This window comes from Ahaetulla prasina, chromosome 4 (genome assembly GCF_028640845.1).
Source record: "Ahaetulla prasina isolate Xishuangbanna chromosome 4, ASM2864084v1, whole genome shotgun sequence".
Classification (NCBI taxonomy): Eukaryota; Metazoa; Chordata; class Lepidosauria; order Squamata; family Colubridae; genus Ahaetulla; species Ahaetulla prasina.
Window position 1 is genome coordinate 66,810,258 of NC_080542.1, and position 19,553 is coordinate 66,829,810.

Consider the following 19,553-nt stretch of genomic DNA (forward strand, 5'->3'; position numbering starts at 1 on the left):
ACGCGTGTCTTCGGGCAATACGGGGAGTGGGGGAGTAGTGGCTCCGCAGCTTGCCTAGCAGAGTGTCCCACGGCACCTCAAACACAGGAATGGGAGCGGCCAGAGCTCTGGCCGTCCCGAACATGTCTCTTCCACAAAGGCTGAGGAAGTAGCCACGCTTCCTTTCAGCTGACAGCTCAGCGTAATCATTTGCCCGCAAGAAACATTCCAAACGGTCGAGGAACGCTTGCCAAGTTTCAGCGTGAGGCTCGAAAGGAGCGAAAGACGGCTGAGTTGCCATCTATGAATCAATTCAATTGGAGGCGATAACCTTGCAGGTCCGACTTGACCTTCGTCGCCAGTATTAAGTCTGGTGTCCGATACCAGGAAAAGTCCAGTCAGGAACTGCTTTTACAACTTTATTAACCAACGTGATAACAACAAGAGAACTCTGACTAAACTAGAAAACCCTTGACAGCTCTTATATACCGGCTGCCAGAAGGGCTGCACCAATGACAGGGCTCCAAATCTCCCGCCTTTCTTGTGGTGCGTCTCAACCAATCAGCGGATGCCTGGCTGTTGCCAGGCTAGAGACGCGTCGTAACTCTGAGGACTTTACACCAAGCTATATATGTTTTCCATTTATTGGATATAATTTCAAAAATTAGATTAAAAAAGATAAAAATTTTAAAAACTAGGTTTTCTTTATGGTTCTGTTCTTTAAAAAAAGAAATCATTATACCTTTAAACCATTAAAAGTTTCATATCTAAACTAAGGAAATAAATACATAGAATGATTGAAATAACTTCTCCAGAGGAAATAGCCCATTGAGAAATGAAAAATTATAGAAAGGGAGAACTTATTAAAATTATGCCTAATTCCTGACCAAACAAATGCAGTTATTCCTAGAGAATGTTAATCATTTATATAAAATTTATTTAAATGGAAAAACCTCCAGAAATTATTCCCTAGCATACAGTGAATATGGAAAGTCTATACACGCCTGTTAAAATGCTAGTTTTTTGAGATTAAAAAAAATCAGAACAAGATAAATCACTTCAGAATTTTTTTCTATTCTAAGTTGAACAATTCAACTGGGGAAAAAAATCCAAATCTTTTAGGAGAAAATAAAAATATAAAAAACTTAAAAATAACATAGTTCATAAAATTGCATACTCTTAAACCAATACTTGGTTGAAGCAGTTTTTTATTTTAGGAGAGCATTCAGTCTTTTGGGGTAGGAGCCTACCAGCATGGCACATTTTGCCTTAGGAATCTTTGCCCACTCTTCTGTGCAAATTTGTCAGGCTGTGCAATTGTCTTCAGGTAACCCCACAGATTTTCAATTGTATTCAGGTCTGGGATCTGGCTGAGCCGTTTCAAAACTTTCATCTTCTTCTGGTGAAGTTATTGTTTTGTGGATTTGAGGTATGCTTTGGGCCACTGTTGCATTGAAAAGTGAAATTCTTTTTCATCTTCAATATTTTAGCAGGGCCTAAAGGTGATGTGATTGATATTTGGAACTATTCATATTTCTCTCCACTTTGACTAAAGCCAGTTGAAGAAAAGCAGTCCCAAAGCATATTGCCGCTAACACCATGCTTCACTGTGGGTATGGTATACTTTTGATGATGCACAGCATCGTTTTGTGGTATGTCCAGTTTAATGAAAAGAAGGAATAGCAGTGACATGATAGCAGTGTCCCAGAATCTGAGGGGTTGCAACAAGGAGGAGGAAGTCAATCTATTCTCAAAGCACCTGAGGAGGGGACAAGAAGCAATGGATGGAAACTAATCAAGGAGAGAAACAATCTAGAACTAAGGAGAAATTTCCTGACAGTTAGAACAACTACTGTACTTTTTGGAGTATAAGACACCTACCTTTTTTGGGGAGGAAAACAAGAAAAAAAATCTGCCTCTGCCTCCCAGCATCCATCCAGTATTCCTCTGGTGCATTTCCCACAGCCCGTTTGCTATAGCCCATTTACAGCAGCCCATTCGCCACCACCACCTTCTTCACTGACACCCATTTGCCACCATCCATTCGCCGTCGCCGCTCATTTGCTGCTGCCACGGCCCATTCAGTCTGGCCCTTCGCTGCCAGCCCGTTTGGCCGCGGCCAGCCCGTTTGGCGTGGCCTATTTGCCACTGCTATCTGTTTGCCATGGCCCATTTGCCGCTACCTGTTCAGCACGGCCCTTTCACCGCCGCTCATTTGTCGCTGCCACAGCCCATTAGCCACTGCCACCATCACCCATGCTAGATCAGTGCCGTACCAACCCCCCTCCACCCTGCCACAACATTCGCTGTATAAGATGCACCGAAATTTTCACCCACTTTTAGGGGGGAAGTATGTCTTATACTCCGAAAAAGTGGAACAACTTACCTCCAGAAGTTGCGAATTTGGAACACTGGAAGTTTTTAAGAACAGATTGGATAACCATTTGTCTCAAATGATATAGGGTTTCCTGCCTGAGCAGTGTATTGGACTAGAAGACCACCAAGTTCCCTTCCAACTCTGTTTGTTATTTTGTTTTACACCATATGTTTTGGAATTATGGCAAAAAGGCTCAATTTTGGATTCATCAGACCATAACATATTTTTCCACATTTTGTCAGACTTGATTTGGGTTTTTGAAAAATGTAGTTGGGTTTGGATGTTTTTCTTTATAAGAAAAGGCTTCTGTCTTGCCGCCCTGCGTCATGTTATATACTACTGAAGAATATGGGAAATTTCTGTCACATATGGTACACAATCAGTATTTGCCAGAAATTCCTGCAGATGTTTTAATGTTGCTGTAGGTCTCTCAAACCAGTTTTTTTTTCATCAATTTTAGAGGGATATTCAGTACTTGATAATCACTTCTCCATTTGTTGATGACTGTCTTCACTGTGTTCCATGGTATATGCCCCTATGGCGAACCTATGACACACGTGCTACAAGCTTGTGCGCGCATGTGCGCGCATCTCCTGCCATCAGCTGGTTTCCGGGTCTCTGCCATGCATGCATGGGGGGCATGGGAGATGCACACACGTGTGGGGGGAATGGGGCACATGTGGTGGGTCACATTCGCACATGTGTGGAGCAGGGCACATATGGGAGGAGGTCACACACACATTGCATTATGAGTGTGCACACGCGGCCTTTCGGCACTCAGTACCAAAAAGGTTAGCCATCACTGGTATATCCTATACTTTGAAAAAAAATTGTATCCTTTTCCTGACCGACACCTTCCAACCATGAGATCCCTTTGATATTTTGTAAGCTCTTTGCAGACCTTGGCTTTTGTTCTAAGTGGCTATCGAGTAAATATCAGAAAAATCCTACTTGCACAGCTGAAGTTCATATGGGCTTGATTAGAATCACTTTAATTGATAGCAGGTCTATCAATAGTAATGATTACTATTTAACATCAGTTTGAATATGATTGGTTAATTTTGAATACAGCCATGTATAAGAAGATGTGAACTCTTATGCAGCCATATTATTCTAGATTTTTATTTTTATTTTTTCCAAAGAAAAATATTTCAGTTTGTTTTTCAATTGAATTGTACAATGTATATGTTATATTAAATCTGGAAAAAATTCTGAAAGTGATTTATCTTGGTCTGATTTTTTTTTACATCTCAAAAACCTGACATTTTAACAGATGTTCTATATCCACTGTAATTCTGAGATATATCAAGAGAAATATGAAAATCATGAAAGAGGAATGGATGATAGTTCTTATGTTAATCATCTATAATCTTGAGAGGAGATAAAAATTTCTTCAAGTTATTCAGAGCAGAATCATTGGACCTGGTGCAATGATTTTACTAAATCATGATAATCAATGGTTACCATTGCTACTCCTATTTAAGAGTCAAGTCAGAGATAGAAATAAATTAAGTACTGAATGAAAACTGCTGTTGATAATCTGCTGGTTTCTGAGATGGTTTGGTCAGTTTTTCTATAAACAAACCAAAAATATTTTTTTGCAAAACATTAAATCATCATAGATTAAAATTAAACATACAATGTAGTGCACCAAAGCAATACTCAAGAAGCTTCAAATTAAAACAATAGATTAAAACATAATTACCACTTATGTTAAAAAATAAGCACCAGTTCTGACTCAGGATCAGAACAACTTAAATACAAAGCCTTTCTGAGTAAAAATGTTTGTTTGAAGTTAGAAAGACAACAAAGAAGAAAGTAGCATAATTATGTTGGCAATAAGTAAAATATGGGTGCATTTCCAAGAAAGACCCTTGCTTTTATTTCTAGTACAGAAAATACTCCTAATATTTCTATGTGCAACACTTTAAATGTCTTTCCCAAATGTATTGTAAATACAGGTAGATACAGGTAGTCCTTGACTTATAATGGCAATTGGCAATGGAATTTCCACTGTTAAGCAATGCAACTGTAAAGTGCAACTGCATAGCTTAGTAACATTCATCCCTGAAATCCTGGTTGCAGTTGTTAACTAAATTTATGAGAAGTTCTGCATGGTTCAAGGATGGTGTGAGAGGTACCATGGGAATTGTGGAAATTATGCAAGGGTTGTACAAGTTGCTGGTCCTGTGTGAGTACACAGGGCTAGGGAAGGGTGTGCAGGTGAGGGGGAGACTTACTCTAACAAACTGAAATCTTCCTTGACACCTTCCCCTTTGACTTTCTGAACGGCATATAAAGTTGCAAATGGCAGTCACATGATCACAAGGTGCTTGGCAACCAGTCATAAGTAAAAATGGATTGCCAAGCAACCAGACTGCAATCATGTGATCTTGGGGGTGCTGAAACGGCTTAACTCCAAGGATTATCATGCATTTAATGCCATGTAAATTTGAAGAGTCACTGAATGAGTGGTCATTAGTCAGCACCCGTTTATTTCAAATCACCTTTTTCCTTCAATACACATAACTGGAAATGCTGACAATCCAAATCACACTGAACTGCATGCTTCCTACAAGCTTTCTCTGTACAGATATTTGTGTTGTTAATTGCAGTATCTATTTTGGAATTACACTACTGATGTAAATTAACAAAAGAAATAGGACTTGCTATGAGACATTCATGACCAGGATTCAGCAGTTAAAACACAAATCTCCTGATTTTGCTAGACTAAACTCATTTCCAAGGCTAGGGCTTGGCAGAAGTTTCACATTGTCAACATTTCTTTTTTTCTTCCATTTGATACATCTGTTATTGTTGCTTTTGTTGATTCTTTACTGGAGAAAGGAATCCACTGTTTCTAAATTATGGATTATGTTCAACTTGAAAGAAATCTATTTACAATACATGTTTTACTTGCAAAATTAAGTGAGAACAAATCCTATGAATATAGCTGACTTACCAATGAGATACATGCCAATCCAGTCACCTGCATCTACTTCTTCCTTTATATCCCAATAAATCACTAGATCCTGTGAATGTCCTATGGAATAATAGGAACTGCTGACCATGAGTGTAGACCGGCTATCTGAAGTGACCAAATCTGTGTCACTGGTCGAGCGGGGAATGGTGACTGTCCCATGGAGTCCACTTCCAATGTCCATGTTGTGGAACTGGTCTGGGTTATAGCTGTATCTCAGAGATTCTTTACAGCGACGCCGGTTCTGTGAGTTCCTGGATGGGGATGCCATAGCAGCCAGGCCTAATAACCTGTTCTGGTACAGATTCTGCCAAAATAAAAGAGAGAGGAATCATTGGAATTCACGTAAATGAAAACGACATCCCCTTGAAAATTACCAAATAGAATGAAAACAGTGTTGCTAATAACATCGATGCATATTACAGATATAATCAAAAAAACTGGAATCCATTTGTTAGTAGCTATTATTAAAATAGATACATTTATTGTCTGATGCAATATGAATTTGTGCCTAATGTGTTGCATAAGTGGGATTCATTTTACTAGAAATATCATATTATTTAATGACGTATATAGAACTTTCATCAGCAAATTACATTTCTGTTTGACTTTTATCCTTGGCTCATCACCAGCCTTTGGCAGCTAAATCAATGTTTTAGCCTGAATCTTACTGCAGTCATCTTCATTTTCACTGCTTCTCCCAACTGCATCATCTACTTTGTCAAAAAATTTAAAAAAGCAAAAACGCAAGTCACCTTCTCAAAAATTGCTGCTGCCAACTGAGCTTTTATCATATGCTCGGTACTAGTGGTTGGCAATTATTGACAACTCAATTTGGTTAATACTGTGTAAGAAATGAACCTCTTAGCTTAATTCCTTTCGAAACTAAGTGCTGGCTACTTTGCTGTAGCTGATTGTACCTTCAAAGCATAGAAGAATTATATGCAGTTATGACGCATTTTCATAGATCGAAATTGGAAAGGTAAGTAATAAGATTAAAACTGTAAGATGCTCAATTATAGCACTTATTTGGAATTCTGTACTGCAACCCTACATTAGGTTGCACAGATATTTCCATTGTGATTTGCTTCTAATTTGCAACATCAGTCTGGTTCAGTCTGCAATAGTGACAATGACATCTGCAGAAGGAAAGAAAGATGATTATGTTATCTTACCATCATGCAAATGCCATCATTTATTTTTCTGAGATATCAAGATGCAAGTATCCAATGGTAACATTTTCATAATAAATATGCATGCTATCATTCTGGCATTATTACAGTTTGCTGGAAGGAAACTACATAATGGCAGGTCAACTTATCAAATGACTTCACATCAAAAACATGCTATGTGAAACCTTCAAGAAAATACAGTTTCAAATGTCATTCACATACTAGCCATTTTATCCAAGACTTATCAAATGGGATTCACTTCATTCTTTCATAGATAAATAAGTACAGGTTGTTTAATTTTTGTGATTGATGGAATCGTTATTTAAGATTCTGAAGATTAATGTAAAGCTTACATTACCAGTTTAACACATTGATATTTTGAGAGAAACTGTCAATAGGCCATCTCAAATGCGTTTTATGCTAATTAGATTTGAAGGGCTATGACAGTCCACCTGGAATCATTATTGATAAAAATGTTTTACTGATCAGTGAAAACCAGCAACTATAAGTAACTACTGTTTGACCTTCCCTCATTTTTCATTTCTCTACAGATTAGAAAGCACTAGTACTTCCAAGGCATCTGGAAAACAATTAGTTTGGGAATTTATAATATTTTAGCCTTAGATCAAGTATCCACTTTATACCAAATGAATTTTTTTTCACTTAAAAGCATCTTGAAGTTACTTGATTGTGTGTGTGTGTGTGTGTGTGTGTGTGTGTGTGTGTGTGTAAGGCAATATACAGTATATCTGTGTACACAATGCTATATGAGGAACAGACACTGTAGACATCTTAATAAAGACAGAATGAGCAAAACAAACTCTGCCACTATCTTTTGATGGGATTATTATGTTTAAAAGGTAAAGGTTCCCCTCGCACTTACGTGCTAGTCGTTGTCGACTCTAAGAGGGGGTGCTCATCTTCGTTTCAAAGCTGAAGAGCCAGCGCTGTCCGAAGACGTCTCCGTGGTCATGTGGCCGGCATGACTCAATGCCAAAGGCGCATGGAACGCTGTTACCTTCCCACCAAAGTGGTCCCTATTTTTTCTACTTGCATTTTTACGTGCTTTCGAAACTGCTAAGTTGGCAGAAGGTTATTATGTTTACTGATAATTATTTACTGATAAATAATTACTGATTATTATGTTTACTGATACAATATTGAGGGTGGGTAAGATTTTGTGTATTATTTAAAATAGCAAATCCAAAACTAAATACATATCATTCATCATTCAATAACTGCAAAAACAAGCTGCTAATTGATGAATAATGGAATAAACCTGTACAAACCAAATATTACTATCATCTATCCTTATTTGAAATACATTATTTTCAAATTCAAACATTCATCTAGAAAGGATCTACTGATGAAGCTGTTCAGTAGCATTTCTGATATCAGAAGCATCTAAAATGAGTGAAAGTCAAGGAAAGGATAGGATAGCATCTGTGTAATTTCAAAGCATGGTTAGCAAGAAAATAAATGCAAATTTACACTTGGTAATTCTAGAGCAAAGTAAGAAAAGTTGTCACTGGCTGCAGAAATAAGGATTATTTTTTTAAAAATAAAAAAGCACAACCGGGTCAACAGCAATCTGATCAGGTTACTACTGGTAGTTATGCATTTGCGTTGTACAAAGGAAATACTTAAATATATCTAGGAAGAAAAATATTTTAAAGTACCAGTAGTCCTTGAGTTACGAACGTAATGGAGGTTGCTCATTCCATTTGTAATCTGAGGATTCATAGGAGTGAATTGTGTAATTTGAACATGATCACTCCTCCTTTCGTGAATCGACTGCGCAGCTCGTTAAGTGCACATGAGGTATCTCTGGGTGGAGAAGGCTGGAGGGGGGAGGGCTAGTGATATAACAGGCCACCTGCTTCAGGCCTCCTCTGGCCCCCTGAGATACTTCATTCTCCCTCCGCTAGGGTCCCCACAATTGTTCTTCCCCATCCTGCCATGCAGGGTCACTTACCTTATGAAGTGCTGTTTCCTCTCCAGCCTCTCTGTTTCTTTGCCTGCTCCCTCCTTTTTCATCAGTGCTTGATAAAGCCTTCAGTAATGAAAAACGAAGTGTGGAGGGCCCGCACATGGCCTTCCGGGCCTCCTTTCTTCCCACCAAACCCTTGTTGAAGGCTTTGGCAATGAAAAATGTGGCACGGAAGGCCATGTGTGCCCTCCCGGCTTCCTTTGTCATCGCCAAACCGCTTGATGAAGCCTTCATCATTGAAAATGAGGTGCAGAAGGCTGCGCGTGCCCTTCTGGGCCTTCTTTCGCCCCACAAAACTGCTTGAGGATAGTGTCCCTCTAAACTTCAGGAACCCTTTGCAGAAAGCCTTTGTTGGTAGGAACAAAGTGTTGGAGGGGCGTGCCTGCCCCTCCCAAGCTCCACTTGTGCTTGCAAAGGTCTGCCAAAGCCTGCAGGGAGGCAATCTCCCCATAGACTTTGGCAAGGAAACAGCAACGGAGTGAAGGCTTGAAGGACTGAAGTCTTCCCTCCTTCTGCAAACATCCAAGCCTCAATTTTCAGAGAATAGAAAAAGTGCGAGATCATATGAGATCAGTAGCGTGAGATCTTGCACTACTGATGTTGCATGATCTCATGGTATGTTAGGCCTTTGTTCTCTGCGAATGCACCAAAAGCCTGAAGCAATGAAGCAAGCAAAGAAACCCTGACAGAGAGGACATCTTCGCAAAGTAGATGAGTCTCCACAGGCAGAGTGCCTGTGAAGACCCAGTGGGGGAGAGGGGAATAGGCAGGGCAAATGTTGCACAGCCTCTGCAGTCATTTGTAAGGGCGGACAACTGTCACGGTGCTGCAACACTCATAATTTTGGGACTTGTTCGTAAACATTGGGGAGCCCTTATTTTGTAACTTTGAACATTCGTTAAGGGAACATTCGTAACTAGGGGATTATCTGTATATGAAAAACAATCTTCTCTTTTTTAAAAAAATGCTCATTCCAATATTTATTTGCTTGTTTGTTTGTTAAATTTACCACCCATCTTGCTGTGGGGACTACTCTGCATGGTTTACAACAGTAAAATGGAAAATATGTAAACATGATGATAGCAAAACAATGAAACAATAAGAATAAACAACTGAAGTACAATAATATGAAATAAAAGATGGGTGGAAGAGGAGCAGGAAGTGGAGAAGAGAGATGGGTCATTAAATGGAACAGCAGCCACCTTCAATTTGGTACTTTTGAGTACTATTGGGTCCCAAAGCCAACCAGAAGAGACACACCTTAGGTCCTTGTAGAAGAATAGAAGGGTGGAAGTAGACTCTTACCCTGGGGGCAGCATGTTCCAGAGGGTGGTCACTATAGCAGAGAAGACTCTTATCCTGGATCCCACCTACCAGAGTTCTTTGACTGAAGGGATCCACAACAGGCTTCCTCTGCTGGCACAAGTACAGCAGGCTTGACAGAACAAGATGGTTCATCAAGTAACTTGATTCAGGCTATAGAGGACTTTAAAGATCATAACTAACACCTTGAACTGCATCTGGAAACAAACCAATAGCCAGTACAACTTGAGAAGCAGTGGTATAACATGGGCTATTCTAGGGGCCCCAAAGACTGCTCACACTGTCGCACTAATTGAAGTTTCTGAATGCATTTCAGAATAGCCCCTTACAACATATTTCAAGGGTGTCCTATTGAAAATACTGTAAAATATATTGCAGTAATTCAGATCACAGATGACTACGGTTTGAGTGATCAAGCACAAGGAGTCCTGCTCCAAGAAAGGACGCATCTGGTGCACAAACTAACGCTATGCATAGACTCTTGTATCCATGACTGCTACCTGCTTTTTGAGTCCAGAGAATCCCTAAGAGTCTGAGTGGGATAGTGCAACCTGGTCCACAACTAGAGATGTCAAAGACCTAGATCTTGAAGCTCCATGCAATAGACTCCAGTCATAGTCCGTTTCCCAGGTAATCCAACCCTAATCTGGCAGCTGGCCCAAAAGGATACCAGAGTTAATAGTATCAAAGCCTGCTGAGGCCTCCTCTGGCTTCTCCAGAGCAGGCCGATGTTCTAATCTCAGTTCCAGCTCGGTGTCCAACATCCAACTCCAGCTGATGCTATCATCATTGATAATGCAAATGATGTGGCCAAGCCAGGGCCCCAGATAAAATATCAGTCTGTGGACCTCACGGTGTTGCTACTGCTATCACAGCAGGCCTTGCCTAATATAGCAATAATACTTATATATCGCTTCACAATGCTTGACAGCCCTCTCTAAGCAGTTTACATAGTCAACATATTACCCACCAACAATCTGGGTATTTGTTTTACCAACCTCAAAAGGATGGAATATATATAATATATCTAATCACTACTCATAGTCAAATCCAATCAAAGCTACTTATGGTAATGGCCTGATCTGGAATTATGATGTTGAAAAGGGAACTTTGCAAAGCTGGTTTAAGACAAGAATAATATGCAGTTTCCCCATTAAAAATATATTTTCAGCATCATTATCATCAGAGATTTTTTTTAAAAAAATGTGATAAAGATCACATTTTTCATTTCTTATGCAGCACAATTTTTAAGAAAACAATAAGGAATAATATTAAAATACCTTTTCTATGATGAAGACTGTTGAAAACGTTACATGCACATTCTGAGAAATGTTTATATGCTTCTATACAGGTAGATACCTCTGTTTTCAGTATTCCACAGGTTGAAATGCTGAAAGCTGATGGTCACTGTTGACACAAGATACTAGCAAAACTATATGTGAAATGCCTCAGAAAAGAAAAAATATCCAATGCATTGAAAAAGGCTGAAGTAATTCTTATACGAAAGAAATAGGCCCAAGATTATTTAAAGAACTATTATCCAATAAGCTTTCTGTCATCTACAAGATAACTATTTTCACCAAGATAATAGCAAAAAGAATATTGAGAACATTAAACCATGCACAGCAAAAGGAACAGGCAGGGTTCAGAAGTGGTTACAGCATAATGGATCACACCCAGGTTGTTCAGCAAGTCATTGAAAGGCACCATGCATGGCTTTCATTGAAAAGGCATCTAACTCAGTATTCCAGCAAGCAATAATTAATGTATTGCTCAACCAATAGGTGTAGACACCGCTTACATAAACTTACTACAAACAATATATGAAAAAAATAATGGTGACAATTTGGCTTAATGATCTTAAAATGGAAATCAACACAGAACGAGGTATATGACAATACAATAGTATATTACCTATCCTTTTCTCAGCCTGTCTTGAAGAAGTATTTTGCAAACTATACTGGACAAAAGATGGAATAAAAATCAATGGTGCCTAGTTCCAGATGATGTTTTTCTCTTCTCACAAGACCCAGAAGAACTACAAAGACACACACAGGAGCAGGAGAACCATTTGGCTTAAAAATAAACCTGAAAAAGAGGCAGGCTGTTTAATAAATTCACTAAAGAAAAAAAAATTATATCTGGAGAAGAACTAGATCAGTGGTAATCAACCTGGTCCCTACCGCCCACTAGTGGGCATTCCAGCTTTCATGGTGGGCGGTAGGGGTTTTGTCCAATACTAAAGCACTTTCCTTTTTTTTAATTCAATTGACTTTTTAAAAAATTTTCATAAATTATTTAAAAACATTTTCATTAGGTTTTCATAAAATTCCCCGTGACAATTTAAATTTCTGAAAATATGCTATTTGTATCACCCACGCATAAGTTTAGTTCACGTTACGTAAGTGAAACTAAATGGCGCTATAGTGCAACCGCAAACAAAGCCTCGTCCCAGAATAGCTCGTGCATCTCTCCCCACACCACCCAGCTGTAACAGACAAATAGAGCTGGTAGCCGGTGCGCCCCCCCCCCGCAAACCCAATCCACAATGCGCGAAAGGCATGCGCAGACGATGATATATGGCGCATTACTGTAGAACCGGTGGGCGGTTAGAAAATTTTACTACTAACAGAGATACAAAAGTGGGCGGTAGGTATAAAAAGGCTGACTACCTCTGGTCTAATGTATAGTTTCATTTAATTTACCAAACAGTTCCTGGAGATCCCCCACTCCCAAGTGAACAAGGCACAAAACAACAAAGAAGGTTTTTTTCTGACATACTGTCTTAATGCTCATTAATGTTCATTACTGCTCATTTCTAAGAAAGAAATCTTGCACTGTTAAAGGCACAATGAAATCCTTCCTTATGATTCTGATAGGTATGCGACCGAAGATGCCCACACTATACCTGAACTAGATGTAGTAGACTATTACATATTCCTTGGCCAACGAATCTCAATGGAAGATGATAAAATAAAAGAAATTGAACGGTGTCTTAAATGTGGTTGGCAGGCATTTGGTAAGCTAAGCATAATTTTCAAGAATAGCCTCCCTCCATGCCAGAAGTGAAAAATTTTTGATCAGTGTGTGCTACCTGTTCTAACATATGCTGGTGAAACATGGACACTAACCTCATAATCTATGAGTGGTGCTAAGAACCATGGAAAGATACATGCTCAGCAGTGATAGGATTCAAATTTTTTTATTACTGGTTTTCTGGATGTGGCTTGGTAGGCGTGGCTGTGTGGTCATGTGACTGGGTGGGCTGTGCCAATTCAACATCACTCACGTCGAGGGCCACTTTACCCAGCCCCTACCCTCCCAGCCACTCCTTGTCACACCCGGGCTCAACGTATCTACAGTTCTGTAAAAATGTTGTTCATCTTTTTTCGACTTTATTATCTGCATCTACATACTATAGATATACTTTCATGGACCACCGAAAAGAGAAAATGGCTCACAAGCTTTACCCAAGCGTGTGATAGAACAGTGGGCAATATATTTTCCAAAGAAGCAGAAGACAAAACTAGTAGCAATAGATGGAAACTGAACAATGAGAGAAGCAACCTAAAACTAAGGAGAAACTTCCTGACGGTGAGGACAATTAACCAGTGGAACTACTTGTCTCCAGATGTTCTGGGTGCTCGATCACTGGAAGTTTTTAAGAAAAGACTAGTCAGCCATTTCTCTGAAATGGTATAGGATTCCCCCCACCACCATCAAAATCCCTATTATTCTGTCATTCTGACATCTTTCCCAGGTCTTTCACTCAGATTTTGGCATCCTCAGTTTTCCTGCCTGAGCAGGGGGTTGGACTAGAAGACCACTAAAGTTCCTTTCAACTCTGCTATTCCAGTGTTCCTGAGCTAAATAGCTAAGACCCTCATTGGGGCCCTATCTCTTTTGCTCCCTCTGAACTAATGAGTTAAAGAGCTGCCTCTAGACATTCATTTTAATAAGATTTTTAGAAACCTGCAGTTGAAAGTTCTTCATGTCTCCTTACTCTGAAGACCCAATTTCATTTGGAATTTAATCCCAAGGTGATTGCACCCCCAAGAAGCCACATCTCTCTCTCCATATCTCTCTCTCCCCCCAATCTCTCTCTCACACACACATACCCAGACACACCCAGACACACACGCAAAATTTAAGCAAAGTTCCTTGTTTTGGAGACTTTAGAATTAGAGGCTACCTTGGAGGTCAATAGTGTGGCTCAGACTGCAAGACAGCCTGTTATTAAACACAGCTGCTTGCAATTACTGCAGGCTCGAGTCTCACCAGGCCCAAGGTTGACTCAGCCTTCCATCCTTTATAAGGTAGGTAAATGAGGACCCAGATTGTTGGGGGGGCAATAAGTTGACTTTGTAAATATACAAATAGGATAAGACTATTGCCTTACACAATGTAAGCCGCCCTGAGTCTTCGGAGAAGGGCAGGATATAAATGTAAATTAAAAAAATAATAATCAGTGGAACAACTTGCCTCCAGCAGTTGTGAATGCTCCAACTCTGGAAATTTTTAAGATGTTGTTGGATAACCATTTGTCTGAAGTGGTGTAGGGATTCCTGCCTAAACAGGTGGTTGGATTAGAAGACCTCTAAGGTCCCTTCCAACTCTGTTATTCTATTTGATTCTTAACATTCTGCTAAACGCAGAACTCATACATACAAGTTCGCAGACATCCCGACTTGGCTGCAAGAACTGCAGGCAGTCTTCCCCACCACACACTTCTTCCTCCTCCTGCTGCTCCATGCAAGATGGGAGAGTCAAAAGAAAGTGCCTGGTCTGGGCACACAACCCTCCACGACGGAGCCCTTCCTGGGGAGCAAAGCAAGAACTTACTGATTCATCCCAAAAGTGACTCCAGAGTGGTGGCGGTGGCAGGAGAGCACCAGAATGGCGGTAGTGGCAGCGGAAGGAGACCAGAGCGGCAGCAGAAGGAGACCAGAGCAGTGGCAGTCATGGTGGAAGGAGACCAGAACAGTAGTGGCAGAAGGAGACCACAGCGGCAGCAGCGGAAGAGGAGCACCAGAATGGTGGAGGTGGGGCTCCAGGCATGCAGCCCTCAGGGGAAGAATTTTCCCTCAGGCCTCCCACCTATCAAGATGTTGCTTGATCTCACGGCTGCTTCTTGCAGCCCTTGTTGATGCTGAGCATGCCTTGGGCGTATGGGGTGATGTTCCATTGCACAAGACGCTGTCCCAGCAAGAGCAGCAGCAGAGAGAAGCAGCTGCTGACCTGGAGAGCACATGGAGCATCTCTGTGAGCAACCAAGGCTCAAAAAGGGATGGAAGAAGCGGCTGCAAGAAGAACTGTCCGGTCCATTCCCAAACCACTTCAGCTCTCCTGCGCCCACATTGCCCCCCTTGGCCCTTCAGCCTAGTGCGGCAGGCCTAATAAATTGCTTCAGCCTGTGGGGCCATAGTTTGATGTTAGGGGGAGCGGCATGTGGGCGGGGGACCAGGACAAGGCTGGAGCGGGGAAATGGCGCATCCCCCAAGCCAGTCGACTGAATGGCGAGCAGGTACAAAATACTAACACTTTGGGCCCCATTTGGACATTATCACTTAGGGGTGGACTTTTGTTGACACCAGTTTAGACATTAATGGTTGTGTGCTGCATTATTTTGAGGGGACAGCACATTTACACTGTATATGCACTACTTTACATTGTAGCCAAATGTCATTTCTTCAGTGTTGTCACATGAAAAGATATCCTTAAATATTTACAAAATGTGAGGGGAAGTACTCGTTTCTGTGATGTACTGTAGCTATTATTCTACATTGGCATTGGTATCCCACCTATATTCAAGTTATTAAATTTTGTACTAGCTATTGATTCTGGATTGCTTCTATGCAGAATGTGTTTTCATAATCTAACTGGGTGGTGATCAAGATGTGAGTTTCAGGAAGCATAAGATATTAAGACATGTTACATATATATGTTAAAATTAAAGGATGGTCAAGTCATAAAATAAAATAAAATAAAATAAAATAAAATAAAATAAAATAAAATAAAATAAAATAAAATAAAATAAAATAAAATAAAATAAATAAAATAAAATAAAATAAAATAATAAAATAAAATAAAATAAAATAAAATAAAATAAAATAAAATAAAATAAATAAAATAAAATAAAATAAAATAAAATAAAATAAAATAAAATAAAATAAAAACCTGAGGATTCAGTTCAAGATTTTGCAGGATTTGAGAAAGTAAGAACTCGTGGGTCTGAAACTTAAATTGTACAACTATGCTAGCTGTTTAATATGGATCACCTAACAGATTTTATCTCATGCTTCTGTTCTTTCTTTGGAGGGAATAGGGCTTTCTGCAAACATATTTTTGAACTGATACAAATAAAAATAAATCATTAATAAGAGACCATACAATAATGAATTATGTGGTGGTGATGATACCAGGTTTTTCCCCTGGCTTTGTTTTGAAATATCTGTTTATGAAGATGAGACTATTAAAAATTGATCAGCGGAAAAGCAATAATATAATCAGATTGCAAGATTTGTTGATAAAGATCAAATCTTTTAAGATTCTTACTTTACAATGGTTGGTTCCAGAACATTCAAATAAGAAGCTCAGTGTGAAAACAACTGCAGGAAAAATGAGGAATATTGAGAAATTTGACAGGATACAAAAATTATATTAAATGCAACTTTATATTTTTATTTAGTGTAATTTATAAATGATTAATAAAATAGGCCTGAGAAAAGAAATGAATATATCGAAGACTGCATGATTAAAGGGATGCAGAATTTGAATGCAATGGGAATTTCAATGGAAGAAACTCATTAATTTTATTCAGAATATGATAATTAGACAAAAGTGTAAAAAATACTTTGTCACTAGTGCATTATTCAAATTTTCGTTGCTAAAATGAATAATTCATTTTCTGTCAGGCCCCTAGGAACCAGGAAAGACACATGTAGTTACTTCTGAGTAGTTTCCTTTACTGTTCCTCACTTATAGAAAGAATTTTATCAATCTAAAGAAACTGTTTGTATAACTACAGATATACCATGAGAATCACCAGACAGGAGCCTTTTTAACACAAGTTCTACCAAACTTTCTATGGTTCATTGCCTCTTTGCTCTAGAACCGTGATGGTCTTCTATTCCAACCCCCTGCTTAGGCAGGAAATCCCACACCACTTCAGACAAATGGTTATCCAACATCATCTTAAAAATTTCCAGTGTTGGCGCATTCACAACTTCTGGAGGCAACTTGTTCCACTGATTAATTGTTCTAGCTGTCAGGAAATTTCTACTTAGTTTCAAGTTGCTTCTCTCCTTGATTAGTTTCCACCCACTGCTTCTTGTCCTACCCTCAGGTGCTTTGGAGAATAGCTTGACTTCCTCTTCTTCATGGCAGCCCCTGAGATATTGGTTGCCACAAAGAAGAGAGTCAAGCTATTCTCGTTGTTAATGGTTGTTAAGCAAATCACTGCATTCATTAAATCACCACAGTTGTTAAGCAAATCCCATTTGCCCACAGGTCACAAATTGTAATCACATGACCACAAGATGTTACAACTTGCTATAAACATGATCAGTTGCCAAGTGTCCAAGCTGTAATAATTTGATTGTGGAGGTGGTGCAATGATCGTAAGTACAAGGTTATAAATCACTTTTTCCAAGTCGTCGTAACTTTGAAATATTGTTTTTTTTATAATTTTTATTTTGAATACAAATAATACAAACATCATACATGTAAATCTAAATACAAAAAAGGGGGGGAATACAATTACTGTGCACTTCCCCCGGATTCTTCCCCCTCCCCTTATATTTCTCTCTCTGTAACAACTAAAAGATATACAATATATTCCAATTGTGCCCTTATCCCCTCCAAAAAAACATATATACTTGACTAGTATTCTTGACTAGGCTTATTCTCTTTGCTTTCCATCAACACTGTTTTTATAAAATCCCTCCTATTTCATTATAATTGTTTATTTTAATCATCCCTTTTTAAAATTTTATTTCTGTTGTTAATTTATCATTTCTTGCCATACTCCAGATTTTTTTAAAAAATATTTTAGTTTTCTTCTGTACACCAATTCATTCAATCATTGAATCTTCCCTAATTGCATTTGCCAAAATCTCCATCAATAATGCAAATAAAACTGGGGATAAAGGGCAACCCTGTCTCATTCCCTGGCTTAAGGTTATTGTCTCTGTAACATCATCATTTATAAACTATTCTTGCTTTATTCTCTGAATATAGTTGATTTATCACTTTTCTAAAAATTTTTACAAAAGCTAACTTCTCTATTAATATCTTCAATGTAGGCCATTCCACACAACTGAAGGCCTTAAAAATATATAATGCTAATACAGCTGCCTTTAATTTTTTATTCTTTATATATTTATATTTAATACTCTTCTTAACTACGTCTGAATTTGTCGGCCTCTTATAAATCCACACTGGTCATTTTTAATATAATTCTCTATAAATATATTGGATCTATTTGCCAATATTGCTGTAAAAATCTTAGCATCCTAATTAATACGGGAAATATTACAGAAGTGAGGACTCACATGGGAAAGCATGATAGGGGATTAAAAAGCCAGATAACTATGATGCATCAGGTGAAAAAGGATTTGATCGAGATACAGAACCATCAGCTCAAATTTATGGATACATGGATATCCGGAGAAAAGTGCACAAAATGAAGCAAAATTGATCCATGAAGTACTGGACTGGGCTACTTCGATCCTCCCAAATGTCCCCTTTACAAGATATGATATTGATGTAATACATAGAGTTGGCCCAAAAAGGTTGGGAAGAAAATTGCCAGGATACATTGTGATACAATTCTGGCCTTATACAAAAAAAGAACAATTGTTGTCTAAATTGAAAAATATGGCGTTCATAGTGTTTGGGGGTCATCAGATACTAGTTTTTCCAGATTTAAATAGTGAGACATTACAACAGAAGAGAGAGATACATCAAGTTTGTCAATTATTGAAGAACAATAATATTAATTAGAGCTGGAGTTATCCCATTTTTTTTGAGATTTTCATATGGTGGAAGATCTTATAGAGTTGAAACAAGAGAGGAGGCGATGGAGAAATTAAGGGAGCTTGGAATCATCAATAAAGAAGAGGTCATAGAGCAAATCCAGAAAGCAAATAAGATATCGAAATTTCCGAGAAGGGAGATGAGAAGAAAGAAATAAGATCTCCAAGAGAAAGGGAAGCTGGATGAAGCAACAGGGGTTACAAGGTAACTGTAGAGACAGTATATAAATATTTATAATAGTTATATTAAGGGATATGTGTTATAACATATGTTTGGGTGTAGAAATAGGGTAAAGATGGTTAAACAAGGTGGAGTGCACAACCGAAGTCCGTGTATGGATGGTTCCTCTTCTCCCCCCATCCTCCCTTATGTGGCAGAGAGGAGGAAGATATCCTGAAGAAGGGAAGAGGGACATTATATATGTATATGGGTGGGTAAGAAGTTATTTACGTTTTGGGATAATATGTATACTGTGTAGTTTTAGTTTTGTAAGATTTATGTTAGAGTACATATGGAGACCAAAGGGAATACATAGGAGGAATAGATGGGGAAATTGTTGAAGGTAGCTACAGGGAATGTACATGGCTTGGGGGAAAATATAAAAGAACAAGAATTGAAAAATCAATTAACAAAGAGAAAATAGATATTGTATTTTTATAAGAAACACATCAAAAAAAAGAAGGGGTGAATGAACTT

General features: G+C 38.7%; 1 protein-coding gene across 1 annotated transcript in view; it reads right to left on the bottom strand.

The window, feature by feature from the left end:
* The window catches only part of HECW1 (HECT, C2 and WW domain containing E3 ubiquitin protein ligase 1), a 249,520-nt gene that overhangs the window by 183,312 nt on the left and 46,655 nt on the right, over positions 1-19,553 (bottom strand). The window contains exon 2 of the mRNA XM_058183258.1: positions 5,319-5,643. Within this exon, the coding sequence (XP_058039241.1) occupies positions 5,319-5,643 (325 nt within the window). The remainder of the gene's footprint in view (positions 1-5,318; positions 5,644-19,553) is intronic.